Here is a 20,290-nt window from a genome sequence, read left to right on the forward strand (position 1 = left end):
AAAATGGGGAGGAAGAGGACAGAGTGGAGGGAGGAGAGCGAGGAGGAGAAAGAGAGGAAGACAGGAGGAAGAGAGAGGGATCACTGAGGACTGAGAGGAAAAATAGATGAGGAAGAAGAGAAAAAAAGAGGACAGATTCTTCAAAAAACGTCTGTCGGGAAATGTCAAACTAATTCACATTTTACTGACATTTTATATTTGTTCCTAAAGAGATATCCAGATTTTGAGGAGTGAGGTCAGAGTTTTGATTATTTTTTGTAGGTTAGTATTTATCACATGAGTTAAAGCTTGCTTAAAGAGATAGATTGTTCAGTTTTCGTCATTAAAAAAAACTTGATACCAAATATTGTTCTGAAAAAATATATATTGTATCTTTATTTATTTTTATTATCAATTATGCATATTTGTTTTTTTTTAGTTGTGTAGTTTGCGTGTGCCTACAAGGAAAGTCGCAAAGGAGCAGGAAAGTGATGAAAAGAGCTTTATCCCATCTCCCCCCCAGGAATTATTCTCTGAAAGTTTCCCGTTTATTGCCCCCCCAACCCCCCAAAACAATGAAATGGGATTTTTGCCCCTGCTTGGCAGGATCTGTGAGAATAAGGTGGGACTCCTTTGTTACTAGTCTGATATTCATACTAAAATTATTGTCCAAGCTTTTCCTGAAAACTGGGAATGACATTTTTACAGTTTAACATATTATTTCAGTCAGACCACCAGAGCCGCTTGCAGCAGCAAATCTCTGCAGCTTGCATATGGTTACTCAACATATCATTGAATGGGAAAAGTGGAAAACTACTCACAGGACAAAGTAAAGTCCGATTGCAGTAAAAATTATCTTAATGATGTAGATAGGAAAAAAATCAAAACCCTTTACAAAGTTAAGCACTTCAGAATGGTTAATAATGCATCCCATCCAGACTGCCTACATGTACTGGTTTTACTTTACAGGCTGGTAAAGTGGTAGACTGAGACCTGAAAGCAAATCTCCATGTATGCTTCACATCACATTTAATTGAGATTTTAAGATTTCAAGCAAAAAATGGGTGTACTCAATATAAGCAGTGCTTCTAAACAGCTAAGTGGGTCAAAATCTGCATATTGTGCCAGCTCTAATGAATGGCAGCCAAACATTCTTTTTCGCACATAGAAAAGAAATATAAAGTAGAACTCAAGAGTCCGAAAACATTCGATTCATCAATTTTCAGATATTCAGATCAAAGGATACATTTTTTATAGCAAGTTTTCTTTTTAGCATTAATTACTTTCAAATTTCTAAGGTGGTTTAATCCGACCCACTTTCACATCAGTTTTTGTTTTATTCATGTATGTTTTCTGTCTGACACGTTTTGGATTGCGGGATTTTATGTTTGCATGAACTAAATTATCTGCTATGGCCTTTGAGCTAAATATTACATTTATATATTTATGATTTAAACATGGAATATTCGCAGCAACCCTGCAGTGAAGCATTTTTTAATTTGTACTTGTAGCAACAGACAGTGGGTTCGTAATCTGGATCTACATTTTTGGGCATTTTTGGAAAAAATACAGATGAAGAAAATGTGTCCTGAGCAGGGGTGGAACGGGGAGAAAAAGTGGCTCAGGATTCCTGACAGACTGGCCCACTTTATAAAGCTGGGGTGACATTTTTATGAAAAATAGCCCTACAAATATATATTCACATCGTTACAGTGGTAAGATTTTAGTTACAGTGAGCTGATTTTTTATTCTCAGATGGCCCTTGTAAGTTACAGCTACAATGTATATGTATACATATATAGTCAATTAGGTAAACAATAAACAATAGACAATAAAGGATATTTCTATACTCTATTTTATTGACAGGTAGGATGAATGCCATGATGAGCTAGAGCCACAGCATTGTGCATCTCTTTGTTGGATTACGAGACAAACAGGAAGATTTAAATCATGTGGCATTAGTTGGGACAAGACTTTTTTGATTCATAACTCCTGAGTTATTAATAACAGGATGGAGGGGAGAAGTAGAGAACGCTTCGAAGAGCCACAAAACGAGGTGCTGCGCGACTACGGGGCCGAGCCCGACACCTGGGCCTGTTTCTCTTCCAAAGCCTTGGGAACCTTATCATGTACTCTCTGAATCGCTGATTTTGTTAAAGCATTTTTCCAGACTAAATAAACATTCTGATATGATAGGTTGGACTTTTCTAAATTGTTCTGTGTGAAGTTAAGCTGCTGCAATAAAAGCAACATTTATTTCAAGGCTAATTAGACTTCTTAACCAGGGATGCCAATAAATGCTTCCAGCACTCTTTGGTGAAGGACGCTAATAACTTCTGTCGTTAAACTGAGCTGAAACATTACATGCTGTCTAAAACGTTTGGTTCAATCATAACATTTTAGGTATTTTTCAATAAAATCAAAACTCTTATTTCAGTATCTTACATTTAAGGTGATTTACATTACTGAACTGGGTTCAGGTTTCTGCAGAGGGACACAGGTGCTGAGTTCAGACTAATTTTCAGTCAAACGTTTTGAAAGTGATTTAAAACATGCGTTTAGCAGCAGTAAACAGTTTGCTACCTGTCGCTGATGCTGCATGTGTCGGTCAGGGGACAGCAGAGGAATGGCGGGTCCAGTTTCAGGGGCTTCCCCTGGAGTTTGAGGTAAACACAGCCTGTCGTCTCGTTCTGGCGCCCCCTCCGCCTGCTCCGCCGTCACTCCCAGCTCTGGGAAGCCCTCCAGCTTCTCCAACTGGAACAGAAGATAGAGTCAGGAAAAACCGGGCTCTGATTCATGCGCCCTGTTCTGTTTTCATAGCAACACATCCCGCCCCAGACTGGCAGCTATGGGAGCTTTTCTGAACATTTACTGTGAACAATGCAGGAAATGACTGTGGTATTCATATCTTTGGACATTTACACACACGTGGATTTAGGTGGAGTAAGTTTGGCAGGAATTCGTCTTGAAGTGAATTGGGAAAGAAAATAATTCTTAGTGAAACCACAGAAAACAATGTCCACATGTGGCTGGAGTATCTGAGAAACTAAGAATATTTTCCTAGAATAATATTCTGCAACGACATTCCCAGACAGACTGGTTCACCCAAAGGATAAAATCCCCAGACACAAGCTGAGCGATGTAGTATATGCCATCCAATGCAGCGAGGAGTGTTTGGACCCATGCATTGGAGAAACTAAGCAGCACATTTCACCTTTCTGACATCTACTCTGCAGTCTTGACTTGTCAGACGATTTTATAGCAGCCTTGTGACCAAAACTGCTCTTAAGACATCGTAAGGGACATGTTTGGATTATCAAACAATATAGATAATACATTGAGCTGAAAAACGGGTAAGACCATTCACTAGCATGCCTTAATTGCCCCATTAGTGACCTTAATGACCCTATTAATGTGATTGTTCTGAGTACAACTCATAAGCCTGTTACTTCCAACCATGTTCAGAACTGAAGAAGCCTTCTGGATGAGGGCTGAAACGTCTTCAAGAAACAAGAGAGGACGTTCAGTTGCTTTCTACTAAAGCACTTAGAATTGTAAGTTGACAAGGGTCGTAACTGTAATAACTAAATATTTTCAAATCGTCAGTATACAGTATTTATACATAATACAGAGTTATAAAAAAATCCATAGGCCTGCCTAAGCGTAGTGAGGAGAGCAACCTACGTTAAAGCCTTTTTAACCATATCAAACATATCAGCAAGCAATAATAAGCACTGAAGGAATGGCTTAACTTCTGTATTGGTTTAACAGAAGCAAGACATTTGCAGTCAGCACTGGGAAGATGGCAGATCTCACCATTTCTGAGATATGTATCAGACGATAACTTTAAAAGGTCATCCAGGTGGTTCCTACATCAAGCCAACATTGGTCCTTTCTTCTAATCTAGGTCTAGGTTTAGGGAAGCTCAATTACAACCTGTTTATTTAGTCCAAAACCAGTTTTGTAGTGTGTTTGGGAACATTTTCCTGTTTGAACACCTAATTATGTCCTAGTTCTGACCCAATCTGTAACCCCCATATTAAAGAAAATGGGTTAGGATGTTCAGGACAACACAGGAACCACTAAGACTGAAGACTGACATGGACAAGAAACTGCTGGAACAACAGCGCCACTGACCCTAGTGAGGCCAGTTTTACATTTCAATGGACTGAGAGGGTGAGACCAAGAAAGAAGCACCTGCTACTAAATCGATACGTTTCAATTTGTCTTATATTTGCAGCTGCCCACATCAACAAGCCAAATGTCGTCTGGAGAAATTTTATGGTCAGACCAGACTAGGATGAAGCTGTTTGACGTCAATCACAACAGGTATGTTTGGAGAAAAGGAGGTAGGGCTTATACAGGTCCTTCTCAAAATATTAGCATATTGTGATAAAGTTCATTATTTTCCATAATGTCATGATGAAAATTTAACATTCATATATTTTAGATTCATTGCACACTAACTGAAATATTTCAGGTCTTTTATTGTCTTAATACGGATGATTGTGGCATACAGCTCATGAAAACCCAAAATTCCTATCTCACAAAATTAGCATATTTCATCCGACCAATAAAAGAAAAGTGTTTTTAATACAAAAAACGTCAACCTTCAAATAATCATGTACAGTTATGCACTCAATACTTGGTCGGGAATTCCTTTTGCAGAAATGACTGCTTCATTGCGGCGTGGCATGGAGGCAATCAGCCTGTGGCACTGCTGAGGTCTTATGGAGGCCCAGGATGCTTCGATAGCGGCCTTTAGCTCATCCAGAGTGTTGGGTCTTGAGTCTCTCAACGTTCTCTTCACAATATCCCACAGATTCTCTATGGGGTTCAGGTCAGGAGAGTTGGCAGGCCAATTGAGCACAGTGATACCATGGTCAGTAAACCATTTACCAGTGGTTTTGGCACTGTGAGCAGGTGCCAGGTCGTGCTGAAAAATGAAATCTTCATCTCCATAAAGCTTTTCAGCAGATGGAAGCATGAAGTGCTCCAAAATCTCCTAATAGCTAGCTGCATTGACCCTGCCCTTGATAAAACACAGTGGACCAACACCAGCAGCTGACACGGCATCCCAGACCATCACTGACTGTGGGTACTTGACACTGGACTTCTGGCATTTTGGCATTTCCTTCTCCCCAGTCTTCCTCCAGACTCTGGCACCTTGATTTCCGAATGACATGCAGAATTTGCTTTCATCCGAAAAAAGTACTTTGGACCACTGAGCAACAGTCCAGTGCTGCTTCTCTGTAGCCCAGGTCAGGCGCTTCTGCCGCTGTTTCTGGTTCAAAAGTGGCTTGACCTGGGGAATGCGGCACCTGTAGCCCATTTCCTGCACACGCCTGTGCACGGTGGCTCTGGATGTTTCTACTCCAGACTCAGTCCACTGCTTCCGCAGGTCCCCCAAGGTCTGGAATCGGCCCTTCTCCACAATCTTCCTCAGGGTCCGGTCACCTCTTCTCGTTGTGCAGCGTTTTCTGCCACACTTTTTCCTTCCCACAGACTTCCCACTGAGGTGCCTTGATACAGCACTCTGGGAACAGCCTATTCGTTCAGAAATTTCTTTCTGTGTCTTACCCTCTTGCTTGAGGGTGTCAATAGTGGCCTTCTGGACAGCAGTCAGGTCGGCAGTCTTACCCATGATTGGGGTTTTGAGTGATGAACCAGGCTGGGAGTTTTAAAGGCCTCAGGAATCTTTTGCAGGTGTTTAGAGTTAACTCGTTGATTCAGATGATTAGGTTCATAGCTCGTTTAGAGACCCTTTCAATGATATGCTAATTTTGTGAGATAGGAATTTTGAGTTTTCATGAGCTGTATGCCAAAATCATCCGTATTAAGACAATAAAAGACCTGAAATATTTCAGTTAGTGTGCAATGAATCTAAAATATATGAATGTTAAATTTTTATCATGACATTATGGAAAATAATTAACTTTATCTCAATATGCTAATATTTTGAAAAGGACCTGTACACTGACTAACACTGTACCAACTGCAAAGCTAGTTGTGTCGGCAGCATGCTGTGGAGCTGTTTGAAGTACTGGTGCACTGCACAGAGCAGATGGAATAATAAAAATGAAGGCCTACATCCAAATTCTTCAAGGACACCTCAAATCAACAGCTAGACGGTAGAAACCTGGACAGAATTGTTCCCAAAAACAAAACAAAACTGGTTTTAGGATGGATAAAACAGGCTATTGGGCGTTTGAAATTGAAAGTGTATGGACCATGTTTAAAAGTCAGGAAACGAACACCTTTGGTCAAATGCATCCAGAATTATGGCAGGACCTTCTTGATGAGTACAAAGAGTGTGTCATGGAGGTTCAACTTGCTATGCGACACTTAACCAAATATGAGAGGGAGTGTATATAAATATTTGAACCCGTATATGTATAATTTTGACAGAAAATCGCCAATAAATTCAAACTTTTGTGCTTTTAGAAACCATTGAAGTTCCTCAGGCTTCAGGAAAAAGGCCCAGATGTGATTTCTTCTAAAAGCAGAAAGAGAAACCTGCGTGATTAAACAAAAAACAACTTCTAAAAAGGGATCTCTAGCAACCTCTATGGTAGACCAGCTCCTTGCTGGTGCAGCATCTACAACCACAACTTGGATGTCCCAGCAGGATACCTAGTAAACTAAATGATAATATGAGACATATCAAATATGTCACAGAATCACATTAAAACTCCTGTCTGAGGATGCAAAGTAAAACTAAGGACAGTGGTGTCCAAAACCTTTGAAAAGGTGACCAGAAATGTCAAGGTGAATATTAGATTATATAATTTTATTATTAAAAAGATCAAAATTATTTTATTGTGACTGTTTTATTTTTCACCTGCTTAACAATAACCTCAAAACAACATTTTTAAGAAACAAATGAAGTAGACGGATATTTGTAAAAAAGGGATTGGTAAATCACTGTAGATGAGAAATATATAAAAGCGTTTCACATTTGCCTGATGAACAGATAAACATACAATTTCCTAAATTTTTTGAGTCAATTGTGGTCTGCATTGTTGGTGTACAAAATGTTTTAAGTTAATTCTCAGCAACTAGAAAGACATATGGGCCACTCCTTTTTTGCTGTATTTAGCTGTGTTAAATAAACTGGTGTCTTCTTTTGGACAAAAGCCAGAAAGTTTGTGGTCATATTTGGTATAAATTTAAACAAAATGCAAAAATTTGGTAGATAAAAGATAAATACCTTGCTCTATATCCAAATTTTTCCATTGTAAGAACATTTGTTCTCGCCTGAATCATTTTAAAAATCTGCACCTCCAGCTTGTGCCAGATTTTTACCAACAGTTTTACCTTTTCAAACATTCCTGCTTGCATTGTGGTTGCAGACACACAAAGTCTCTACATGGGAGTGAATTCTTTAGGATCGTTAAATCAAGGCGTTCGGTTTTGTGTAACTGTCGCTTTGACTGATTACAGCAAGAGGAGCAAGGGAGGCACACTGAGCACCGAAGTCCTGTGCAGCTGTAATTACAGGACACAATTTTCTATCAACTGAGATTTAAACAGCAAACTGTTCTGCGATCTCCAGAGAAAGCTCAGCCAAAAGCTAAATAAAACGGAACATAATTCTCACAGATTGCAGGTCCAATCACCCAGAAAACTGAGAGGATAACGAGAAGAAGGGGAACTTCGACTACTGAATCGACAAGCCACTCAACCATCAGACATGCAGCTTTACGAGTCCCTGTGGAGCCAAAATATCCCTCAGATTGGAAGCGATTTCAGATGAGATGCTCATTTGCCCTGGCTGTACCTCTTTGGGCTTAATGACCAATTCAAACCGCAGTCTGATACACCTCGGAAATAGTTCAATGTCAGTTGTTTGAAACCTACAACCGATACATAATCATCCTCATTTTCATCTTTTAGAAGGAAAAAAAATGCCTGACTCACATTGGGTACAACAGTCTCATCTCCTGAGTCACCCTTGCAGCTGAGCCTCCAGTGCAGAAGGATCCCCCTGAGCTTCATGTAGAAGATGATGGTGTTGCGTCTGAACAGGCGCACCTCTTGTTGCAGCAGGGCTTGCTCCTGAGCCCAGGGCGCCTCATGGCTCTGAAGGCCCTGAAGCTCCAGACGTTCTCGCTGTGCCTCCAGACGTAAACGCTGCTCCTCCTGCCACCGGAAAATGTTGATGTATAGTAAGGAAAGATCAGGTTTGAAGCTTTTATTAAATCATAAACCAGCATAAAAGATACGCATTTAGACATATTAGAGGCAAATATCACACTAAAATCAGAGGAGTTCTCACCTAATCTTCTCTAAAACAATTTTAAAGCTGTAGTTTTTTGCCTTCTCCACTGTGGTGCTTAGTTAAAATCATGTTTAAACCTCCAGAAAGAGCTGCAGAAACAAAACACAAATATCCCTGTTGCAATGTTGCATATCTGAGTGACATCACACTAATAAATCACTTGCCCTGTCCTTATGTTGCTGCAGATTTTACAGCCTTCATCCTGTTTGGAATGCATCAGCGATGCATCATAAGCAACACACACACTTTTTACACCTGACAGGACTTGATCTTTCATTGAATGCTCTTCATGTCTTCATCCTAAGTGCTTAATTAGAAGGCTTGACCATCCAAACGTGTCCCTGACGATGTCTTTTGAGTTAAAACGGCATTGTTAGGCACATGTTTGGATCGTGAAGCAACAACAACCCAAATATTGGTTGTATGGATCAATACTTGGTCTATCTGAACAAATACAGAGGGTAACTGCCTCTTTAATGACCTTATTGCCCCTATTAGTGTGATTGTTCTAACTACAACTTATTGGCCTGCTACTTCCAACTGTCTTCGGAACTGAAGAAGCCTTTCGGATGAGGAGTAAAACGTCTCCAATAGACAAGAGAAGAAGCCCAGCTGGCTTCTAATGAAGCACTTTGGATTGCCATGTCCTGGATGACTGAGAATCTATACTAATATAGTGCTGTCTTTGTGTGGCTAGATACACCAACATACGAGACAAGCTAAGACGTTTCACTGCAGATTCATAAGGACATTTATAAAAGACCTAATTCAAGATAGAGACAGTTTCTGATTTAAAAACAGTAGTAGGTGGTATTCAGTTTGCTTTTATTTAACTTGGAAGATCTTACTAAGATGTGAGATCTCTTTTTAGGGAGGGTTGGCCAATATAAAAAACTTTTTATATCAAGTATCATTCCAGGTATGATGACTAAAATCGTGATTAATGAGTATAAATATATTTACCCGTCTGCATTTGATTCTCTGTCATCATTCACTCACAGTTTTACGCCTATCCAGAAAACTCTTCATCATGCAGTGTGCTTTGTTTTGAGGTGAGGAGCGTGACAACAAAAATAACATTAAACAGCCAAACTAGGCCTGGGTTGGACAGATTCTTAGGGTATAATACCCACGGGTTAAAAGGTTTCACAGTATTTAAACAAACATTTTGAATTAAAATGTATTATTGAACAACAACATAAAGCACCAGCAGCTACGTAATAATAATAGCTTTAGACTTCGGAACCTTTATTCACAGTAATCAGACTGGAAAGGGGCACTGATAGAAGGGACGAAGACGACGGTCTCAAAACCATTGATGCTTTACCAGGTTTAAAAAAGATTTTAAAAGATAACTTCCAATGACAGATAAAATATAAATTGAAAAAAGTTAAAAGAAACTATACAGAACCACCTCAACTGAACTCAATGCCTTTTACTAGCTGAGTTAAACTGTTGACAAAACAGTGAACATCATAGAAAAAGGCAGTTGCTCTCCTGCCTTTTAAAGTGCTGTTATTAACTGTAAAACGTCCAAAAAGCTCAACCTGTGAATAAAGCGTTCTTTAACAGCCTTGCTTTGTCGGACTAAAGTCCAAATCTCTGCGGTGAAACAGATCTGAAGGAGTTAAACTGCACTGTCCTTGTGTACCTGAGGCAGGGTGTTGACAGCCTCCCGCTCCTCCGTCAGAGCTCTCACCCGTCGTTCGTGATCCAGACGAAACTGGACCTCAGAAGCAGTCGTGTCTCGGTGCTGAACCCACAAAATGGTAAAAAAATTAAAAAAATATTAATATGATCCATGCAAATGTTTTTACATGCCTTAGGCTGTGATTGAAAGTCAACCTAGTGTGTCAAGGGAAGGCTTTTCTTCCTGATTTTATTTGTTTTTGTTGGTTCATTCACTGAAAAAGAAATCCCCAACAGAGGGAAACTTGTTTCAGCTACTCGTTTTAGTTTTATGTGATTTAAGATTTAATAGGTTTCACCAAATTAATATAATCCCTATTGTATTGTTAAAAGTTACGTTAAAAGATCACTGAAAAGTAAATGTATAATTAGTAACTCAATTTAAAAAGCAAAACTCCTGTTATACGGTGCCATTACTCACACAGTGGCATATTTCAAGCACTAATTTCTGTTAATTTTGAGGAATATGGTGTGCAGTTAATAAAATCCCAATATTCAGTTTCTCAGAAAATGTGAATATTAAACAAGGCGAATAAAAATGATTTTAAAATCAGAGAGACTGCAGTTTTGTGTAGGCCAAGACTGCATACATCAAAGTTGTCCTGCAGACAGTAAGACACCCTCCAGGAGAAGGGTGACCCACAAAAGGCCATTCCTGAAGAAGCTGGATTTTAACAGAGAAGTGTATCTAGGAAAGTTGAGTGGAAGGAAAAAATTGTGGCAGAAGAGACATTCAAGAGCTTACGACTCACAGGGTTTTGATTGCAGTTGTGTCAGTGCTTTAAGAGTCACCACAGGTGTATACAGGACATGGGCTATAAGTGTAGCATTATTTGTTTTAAGCCACTTCTGAACCAGAGACACAAGCATCTTGCCTGGACTACAGAGAAAAATGACTGGACAGTTGCTCAGAGGTCCAAAGCCCTCTTTTTAGAAGAAACAAATGTCATTTGGAAATGAAGGTCCCAAAGTCTTGAGGAAGAGTGGAGACGCACAGAATCCAAGCTGTTCGAGGTCAAGTTTTAAATACCCTCAATCCGTGATGATTTGAGAAGCCACGTGATCTGCTGCTGTTGTTCCAGTCCAAAGTCAGAGCAGTCGCCTACATGGAAAATGTAAAGCACTTCACACTTTCCTTCCTTAACATCTCAGCAGAGCCACAGGCTGATGATCTCCATGGCACACTGCATTGATGCATTAAATCGTGCCAAAGGAGCCTTCGTAGAGTATCGGATGCATATACTGTATCTTACATGGACATTTTAAAAATTGTGTTCTATTAGTCTTATGTAATCTAATTTTCAGAGAAACTGAATTTTGGGTTTTTATTAGCTATAATCCAAAATCATTAAGGGGTGTTTAAAATCCATCACTCTGTTTGTAATGAAGCTATATGTTTCATTCTTGAATTAAAAATACCTTTTTGATGATATTACCTTCTTGAATGCAGCGACACATATAAGATAATCTTAATAACATAGGCCGAATAAAGCAGCTTGAGCAGGAACTTCTCCTGTTTGCTTATATATCAGAAATGCTTACATATGGGAATGAAATGCTCATATTTATGAGTCTGGTTGTGATCATTTGTCTCAGAAATCAGTAATAACACAACCTGCCTGTCCCTCTTAAAACACCCAGGAACAGTTTGGAACCACAGTTTTAAATATATATATATTTTTTATTTCCAATGCTGCACCTCATCAGTTTGCTCCAACAGTAAGTTGAGCTCCTCAGCTTGTCCTGACCCTGCATCACCTCTCTGTCAGCCCAATGTCAAATGCTATGCAAATCACTCATGCTGACTGTGCAGTGCTAATCCTGCCATATCCAAGCTGCTTTCTCATTCACCCATTCATTTATTTCACCCTACAGATTAGGCTGCTGCTGAAAGCACAGAGGATGAGCAAAAAGTCCACATGAATGTGCTATAACTGTGACTACAGCAGCAATGTGCCGCATCACCACTGCCAGTACTCTGCATTACATAACAACCGGCAGCTTCTCTATAAACACAAGCATGAGGCAGTGATTATGAATGACCTCAGAGTATATAAATCCAAGTCTTAAAAAAAGAGATCTGCGATATATGGTGCACAATGTGTATTTAAAACTGTTCTGTGACATATCTGTGTGTGTACACTGACTTTAATCCGTTGAATGTGGAAACTGTGTCTGCTAGTGGTGGACCGGAGCCAGGGGGCATCGCTTCAGGGTGAAGTGTGTGCAGACTCAGCTCTGATATCATAAAGGGTAACAAAAGTCACACAGGTCACATCAGCAACACATTGTTGCTGTACACAGCTGCTGGTACCATCATGCTGTTGATGAAGGACAATAAATCAGCAACAAAACTACTGCAAATGAAAACGTGTCACCAAAACCTTTCTTTCGCTATTATCTGGGTCGATTTCTTTTCTCATTATGTCAGTCCAAACAGTCGTTCCGTGTATGACATGAATGGGAGAAAACAAATAAAAATGTTAATGTTTGGCGTAAAATAGTTGACAAAAAACACAAAAACGTGTGTACAAGCAAACGTATGCTATTTAGTTTATTATGTACATTTTCAATGGATACACGCATTTTTCTTCCCAAACAAAATATACATTCCATCTTTGATATTTGATTTGACATGTCTGAAGCTTTTTTTATGTACACCTTTCCTATGCATACACTTTTTTAGAAACATTCTCCACAGAGATGAGATTGTTGTTGTTTGCTGCTTGAATGTCGCCAAACATTATGCACTTTAAGGAGATTTGTTTTTATAAGAGAACTGAACTATTTTTGTCCTTTAAAATAAAAGGGAAATCAAATTTAGATTGAACTATTATCAGAAACTAATCATACCTTTAGAAATTACACAATAAATATCTGAGGTACAAAAATATTTGATAGGAATAGTAATATAAATAAATTTTTTTTAAGTTGTCCCTCTTTGGTCAAGTCAGACATCCATTTGGTACCTATCTACTCCTATTTCACACTCATGTAATTAAAATTAATAAAACTGTGTAATTAATCATTGCATATCGAATTATAAAATATTTTGATCAAGTATCAAGATAATTCTTAAAAACATGTTAAATGTGAGGCGTTGGGTGGCTCAGTTGGTAGAGCAGGCACACCATGTGCAGAGACTATAGCCCTGGACGCAGTTATCCTGGCTTCGATTCCCAGTCTCAGGACATTTGCTGCATATCTTCCGCTTCTCTTTCCACATCCTAAAATAATTTCTAATTGTATAGCTAATTTATTTGTGAATTAAGATTTTATATTTTATATATCACATGAAAAACTTTTATTTATTTATTGTTGTGATTCAGGTCCCTGTTTGGGCCAGCTGATTTATGAAAATATGAGAGATTATGATCCTGGACCAAATCAAAATTACTTTGAGGAGCCTCCTGCTGGTAGGTTTTACTGATTTCCTTACAGTAGACTATAAGTAGATAGTAGGAAACATCTCCCTTGCGTACCTGAAAAATTTGGGAAGTAAAACTTCTAAAACTGGAAAAGTATGAAATAGCAAAGGGAGGAAATGACAGGCAAGCTAATATTACCACTACTACTAATAACAATAATCCTAAAAGTTTAACAAAAAACATGTCAGCTATTTTATTCTTAGCAGCTCCGATTAGCAAACTCTGAATATCTACGATTAATTGTAGGGTCAATATGTCATGGGCAATTTTTTTCTACTGTACATTGATGCTGAAGTCTTTATGCCAAGATACAGGAGACTGAACTTAGTTTCCTGGTTAGGGTGGTCGGGCTCAGCCTTAGAAATAAACTGAGGAGCTCCCTCTGCAGGGAGCTCAGAGTTGAGCCACTGTTTCTCCGCATCGAAAGGTAGCAGTTGAGGTGGTTCGGGCATATGATCAGAATGTCTCTTAGGTGTCTCCCTTTCTATGTTTACAGAGTACGTCCCACTATGAGGATACTCCAAGGGAGACCCAGATTTCACAGAGGGACTATGTATACCTTGAGGCCTGGGATTGCCTTGCACTCCACCAGAATGAGCAGAAAAATGTTGGCAGGAAGTGGGATTTTTGGATTTCATCCCTGTGTTGGGACCCACAGCCATGGAAACAACATGAAAGATCCAGTACAGACTTTCCTGGAACCAGTGTTACCAGGTGAGAAATGTAGGATTATCGTACTAGAGACATAAAATTATCGTATTTTGAGGGAAATTATCGTACACTCGTCATAACCAAAATAACAAGTCTGTTGATGTGTTGAATAGCGTTTAACAGGAACTCGCAGCTTTGTGGCGTCAGAACGGAAAGGATTTATCAACAGCTGCAGCCCCACAGTGTCGGGCTCTGCTTCTTCTTCTATTCTTTTTTTCTTTTCTTCAATCATGGGCGGGCGCAGTGGACTATTCAGCCAATCATGGCCGTTGTTCTGAGGCCAACGCATCACGTCACACGTAGATCACATTTAGAAAAGCACGATTGGCTGGAATTTCCAGCATTTGTTTCCGAATCCGGACACAGATGCCTTCAAGGTTCACAAAAAAACTCAGACAGACTTTGGCGATAGGCTGATGACGACTGATTACAACCACACATTCACGGAATGGTCAAATTATCGTACATTTGGCCTTTACTAGGAATATTGATCGTACATCGTACAGAGAGCAAAATTATCGTACAAATACGATAATTATCGTACACCTGGCAACACTGCTTGGAACTTTCAAAATAAATTGCATTAACCTACTTCCGGCACAGCCAAGAAACGGAGTAACTACGGACTTCCTGTGACGTAACTGTCCAAGTAAAAGCACCGCTCTTGCTACATCCTGCCTCTTCCATACGCCCTCCAGAGGGACCGGATAGGGGGGACAGCGTGCTAATGTCTCTTTGCTGGCAAAAAGACATAAATTCTTCAAACTGGATCCAAGGGTGTCATAAGATTACGCGATCATATGCACAAGATAAGTACTGATGAGACGCTGTCTCTACAAAGAGTGGAGCGGTTCTTCCCGGTCTAAAAGGACGACAATAGGAGCCTCATCACGTGGTAACGTGCAGTGTGGTCAGCGGACAGAACGGGCCGCCCAGCCACTGCTCCGGAGGTTAGCTGGAAGCTAACCCTTCGTTCACAGAGCTTTCTTCAAACTTTGTCGTCGCCTGGACAGCTTTTCCTTAGCATGGTTCAGAGGTTAGGTTTGGGCAGAGTAATAGAGAGATATTTAGAATGAAATGATCTAAACGTTTTTCATTTTATGAAGTTTGGTTTTGTTTGTGTTGAACTCTGCTATTTTGGTGCTAGCAGACGATCTGCTCAGCACGTGCTCAGCTTTGTGTTCTGTGTTTGTGTGTTTTTAAAGTTAAGACAAACTTTATTTAAAGGGGTAATTTTAACACAAAAGATCGGCCATAACGCGCCGTCCGCGCTTATGCATTTGAACCCTTTTATTGACGGTATTTTTAAAGGTGTGTGTTTGATTCTGGTGCGCTTCGCACCAGAATCAAACACACAAAAGAAGCTTCTATCAGCTTCTTTTGTTAGCTTTAACTGCTAACAGGTAAGGACACGTGCTTGCCTGCTAGGGAATATTTACCCAGAAAGGTTGTTAGTTTTCAAGGTAGTAAATAATGTGTCCCTACACATTATTTTACTAAATCTGATAACTAAGTAAACACCATTAAGCACCATTTCTACAGAAAGATTTGGCTCTTTTCCAAAATACTCTTAATAATATTTCTTCAAATATTATTTCAATAAATAAAGGCAGCTAATTAAACACCGTTGAGAAATGGTCATCCAGAAGGTTGGTTTTATTCAGCAGATCATTCTTTAAAACATCTTGCATTGTGAATGGTTGTCTAAACGTTTGCTGATTACTGCCTAAGTTGGTTCCAAGACTAACATAACTAACATAACTTCCAGGTTCTTCAAGATAATCCTTGGTTCTCAAACATAAACATTGCATGGTAATGTTGCATCACTCTTTTGGTCATGGTTTTCAACCATCTTTAATCAGAATTTGTTTATGTTGTACATAGCCCATTAATTTTCGTTATTCTTTAATTCTGCTTGGTAGTTTAGTTAGATTGTTTTAGCATAGTAAAGAGTTTGTTGATTGAAATATGTTTGACTTTGAGTTGACTTATTTTTGTTAATAAATTCTTGTATTTTAAGAAATTGTGTGAATTCATTCCATGTGTGTGCAGAGTTTTGCTGTTCAATAATGTCAGAGCTCTTCTCACAACTTTCTATTTTGTCCTATTGCCACCGCCTTATTAGGCTGGTATTCACAGGACAACCTTTAACAGACCGAAATATTATTTGATAAAATATTAAAATATTAAATAATATTCTCAGATTCATAATCACAACACCTGGACCTGTTTCCCCCATGACCAAACTCCCTTAATCTAAGACAATGGATGTATGTATGAATTCTGGTCCCTAGCAGAAAATCCTAAATGAGAATGTTAGGCCATTAATTTATGAACTTGAACTAAAGTACACCTGGGTTATACCGAAGGACAATGATCGGAAGCACACCAGGAAGTCCATGTAGTATAAATAAAAAAATAAAAAATAAAACTCAAAAACAAACTTTTTGGAGTCATCTGGGCGAAGCCTGATCTAAAATTAAATTTTGATCCTGAAATCTGTTTGATGACCTGAAACACTGAAGTGTGACAAAAATCAAAAAGAAAAATATCAGAAAGGAGGGAAATATTTTTTCACAGCATTTCAATTTAACTTAAAATAAAATTAACAGGAAGCACTCAAATGTCCTCAGCATGATTTTATGACATTAAAGGTAACATTCTTGACTGTAGTTTTAGATGGTTCTTTGTTTTACTTGAATTGTTGGTCTTTTTGTTACTACATTTTCTGTTTTTCCTTCAGTTTCATGCTTAGAATTCAGCACTTTGTGTGTTCTGTCATAAACCACGCTTTGGAAAGAGACAATGTTCCCTAAGAGTCCTGGCATGTATTTATAGTCCCAGTAGTATTGAGCAGCAACGTCTAAGAAACCTTAAGTTTTAAGCATAACAAAAGTCTTGAAACAATCTACAATATATCTTTCTAAAAATAAATAAGAAAGAATGGAAAGTCCGGACTAAGCTTTCCAATGAACTGATTTGTCTCCACACCATTCTTCAATCAACGTGTTAAGCATTACATGCTTCAGATAGTTTTAAAATTGTACTTAAAATTCATTAAACCCTGTGGAGCTTCATTTGACAGCTGCTCACTCTGAGGTGAAAATTTTGCTTGCCCTCATCTAAGTCACAGTTTAGTCTAAACAATTTTGGTGAAGGAGCAATTAAAGGAAATTAGCATCTGTTTCAAAACCTTTTCAGATCCATGCGTTAAGACTTGGCAGAGGGCCCAAACTGGTGTTGAAGTGGAGATATAGAGGAGGTAGGAGGCACTGACCTCTATTCTTAAAGCCAGGGGTCTGTGGTACATAGTGAGTCCCGTGGCTCCCCTGCTCTGGGCCGGGCCCCCAACCTGGCTCTGGGGCTCCACGCCTCGCTCCTGTCCTAGACGCCACTCCAGCTCATCCCTCTGAACGGACTGTGAGTGACATGGGAAGGGAGGGGAAAGGGGTGGTGGCAGGGCAGTGTAAAAGGGTAGAAGGGTGGGCAACGGGTACAGGGGATGGCAGTGGTTGTGATGAGGGGTGGGGGGGACATGTGTGAAGTGGATTGTGGACAAAACAGACAAAAGACACCAAATAGGGTAAGGGACCAATGAAAGAACGCAAGCAGGGGGAAAATAAAAATAAAGGAATAAAATGGAAAAAGAATATAAGCAGGAGAGGGGATATAAAAAAATAAACTAACAGGCTAAACAATGCGGAGAAGAACAATCGGACTAGAGTACGAAGAAGAGCGCAAAAAGAAACACCAACTTAAAGATGACGGCGTATGAGAGAGATGAGAAGAGAACGAGAATGAGGATGAACAAAATCATGGGCTGAAACATCTGGTGGGAACACAAAGAGGAACAAAGAGAGGGAACCAGGGGGAAAAGAATGCAAAACACTTGTTATGAAGCGCATGCAATGAGGGATACATGAATCCAAACCAACAGCTGAGAAATACCACGGAAAACTGCAGAGCGAGAGCTAGCACGCTAACGGTTTTTCAACACATGTCAGCGCACAGCCATGTGTGCCGTAGAGCAATAGTCTAAGGAAAGCATCTAAAGCCTGTATGATGCAAATTATATAGAGAGACTTTAGCATTATAAAATTCATAAGGAGTTTTATTTTAACCTTTAAACTGTGCTAACATGTGCTGAAGGTTGCTAGCTAGTGATAAAGGTACTGTCTAGGAAACAAAAACATTCAAAGGAAAAGAAGAGACATATTTATAAATTCCCAGGAAGTGTTATTTTAAGGTTTAGAGCAGAAACAAGTTAGCTACATGCTTTGAAACTGTGCTAACCGTTACTAGCTAACAATACAAAGACAAAAAGCATTCACCAAAGGAAAAAAATGAATAAATATATAAATTCCTAATAAATATATTTTGAAGTTATAAGCAGGAACAGGTTTGCTACATACCTTGAAACTCTGCTTACATGTGCTAACGGTTACACGCAAATAATAAAGTTCTTGTCTAAGAAAAGAAGTATTCGCCAAAGGAATAAATACTGATGATGTACATCTAAAAATTCCCTGAAAGTTATATTTTGAGGTTTAGAGCGGGAACACGTTAGCTACATCCTTTGAAACTTTGCAAACATGTGCTAATGATTATTAGCTGGCGGTAAGTGACTTTGGATTTGAATCCACATGGGCATAGTTTTTTGCTTATTTCTCTGCCTCCATTTTATCTTCAAAGTTTATGGTGTTTACATAACACATAAGTCAATCTAAATATGTACACTACCAGTCAAAAATTTAACACACTTTTCCATTCAATTGAATTAAATTAAATTTGAAACATAACAACACATCTGTGACAATTTAATTACACAAGTAAAAAAAAAGGAGGTTGGCCTGCATGTTGATATTTTTACTCAAACTTTTTGGATGTTCAAACAAGTTTAATTTTATTTACCTTACTTTAGATAATTTGAAGGAGCAAATATTCAGTTTAATTCAATTCAGTTAAATTCAGACTGAAATGAATTTAATACAGAGTTCAATTTGAGTGTGATTCGTGTGGTCATTATTGTGATGCTATAGCAAACATAAACAGATTTTTATGACCCAATAGGACCCCAAACATCCCAGGCAAATAAAGTAAACCCCCGCTTTTATGAGAGAATGTGGACATCCGTGTCTGAGCTGCAGTCTTCCTTGATGGTAGCTTTAAACACCACACCGATAAACTTGGAAACTGCTTTTACTGGCAGTAAACTGTAATGCTTCACAGTTAACCCATTTGTACTGTGCTTACCATTACCATAACTACAGGTAATGTGTGGTAACTCAGAAGGGACAGGATTAATCATTTACCCAAATTATTTGCACTTATCGGCTTACTTTCGCCCCTGATTGCATGACATACAAACTGAGACTCAAGTCCCAGACCTTAAGTCCAAATGAAGACTAGGGAGGCTTTTTTAGTAATAAAAACATATTGCAACTATGCTTTTATTCAGCCAAAAGGTCACATTTGCTAGTGGGGAGTATTTTGTACTATTAAAAAAAGTGAAAGAGAGTTTTGTCATTCATTAAATAGGAATTCTGTGCACATTATTTTCATAAAGTAATTATGGTCAAATTATACAATTAAAATAAATTTTAATTCCATTTTCTGCTGAAAGCTGGACCTTGCTCAGGGTAATTAATTATTTACCCACATAAGAAATATGTGAGTAAATATATAACTAACAGACGATTTCGTTAAATAAAAAATAAAACTCTACTCATCTTCAAATGAATCAAACAAAACTTCATCAATAAGCCTTAGCTGTGGTGCACACAGCTATATTCTGGTGATATTTCCTATACGTTTTCAACAGAAATTTTCGAGATCGCAAACCACATTTGCTGTTTTTGAGGTGATAGGAAAAAACGTATTGACAGTTGTTAATCTGTAGTGTGCTGTCAACATTACCGCCACTGTCTGTTGTCATGGAAGCCATGCCATTCTCATAACCGTTATGTCACCATAGCTAATGCCTGAATAGATAGATTATAGAAAAATATAACCACTTGAAAATGGCCAATGTTGATGTTTAGGACATTTTAAACAAGATTGTGCCCATATTTGACAATAAAGCATGTTAAAATCACTGACTGGCATTTCATATGATGTATGGCGTTTGGGCTAATTCAATGTTACAGGTAGCCATTTGGACATCAGCTGATTTTCCCCAATTCCAGTGATATTTCCATTCGGC

General features: G+C 38.8%; 1 protein-coding gene across 8 annotated transcripts in view; it reads right to left on the bottom strand.

Moving 5' to 3' along the window:
- The window catches only part of LOC124870444 (microtubule cross-linking factor 1), a 108,845-nt gene that overhangs the window by 34,758 nt on the left and 53,797 nt on the right, over nucleotides 1-20,290 (bottom strand). For 7 of the 8 annotated variants that reach the window (XR_007038774.1, XM_047369126.1, XM_047369127.1 and 4 more), the window contains 4 exons: nucleotides 17,366-17,506; nucleotides 9,912-10,013; nucleotides 7,900-8,121; nucleotides 2,563-2,733 (listed from right to left, as the gene is read on the bottom strand). Coding sequence is in view for 7 of the 8 variants with exons in the window: in XM_047369126.1 (XP_047225082.1) it covers nucleotides 2,563-2,733; nucleotides 7,900-8,121; nucleotides 9,912-10,013; nucleotides 17,366-17,506 (636 nt within the window). In the remaining variant the exon portion in view is untranslated. The remainder of the gene's footprint in view (nucleotides 1-2,562; nucleotides 2,734-7,899; nucleotides 8,122-9,911; nucleotides 10,014-17,365; nucleotides 17,507-20,290) is intronic. The other variant, XM_047369132.1, reaches the window with a different exon arrangement.

Source organism: Girardinichthys multiradiatus, chromosome 6 (assembly GCF_021462225.1).
Source record: "Girardinichthys multiradiatus isolate DD_20200921_A chromosome 6, DD_fGirMul_XY1, whole genome shotgun sequence".
Lineage (NCBI taxonomy): Eukaryota > Metazoa > Chordata > Actinopteri > Cyprinodontiformes > Goodeidae > Girardinichthys > Girardinichthys multiradiatus.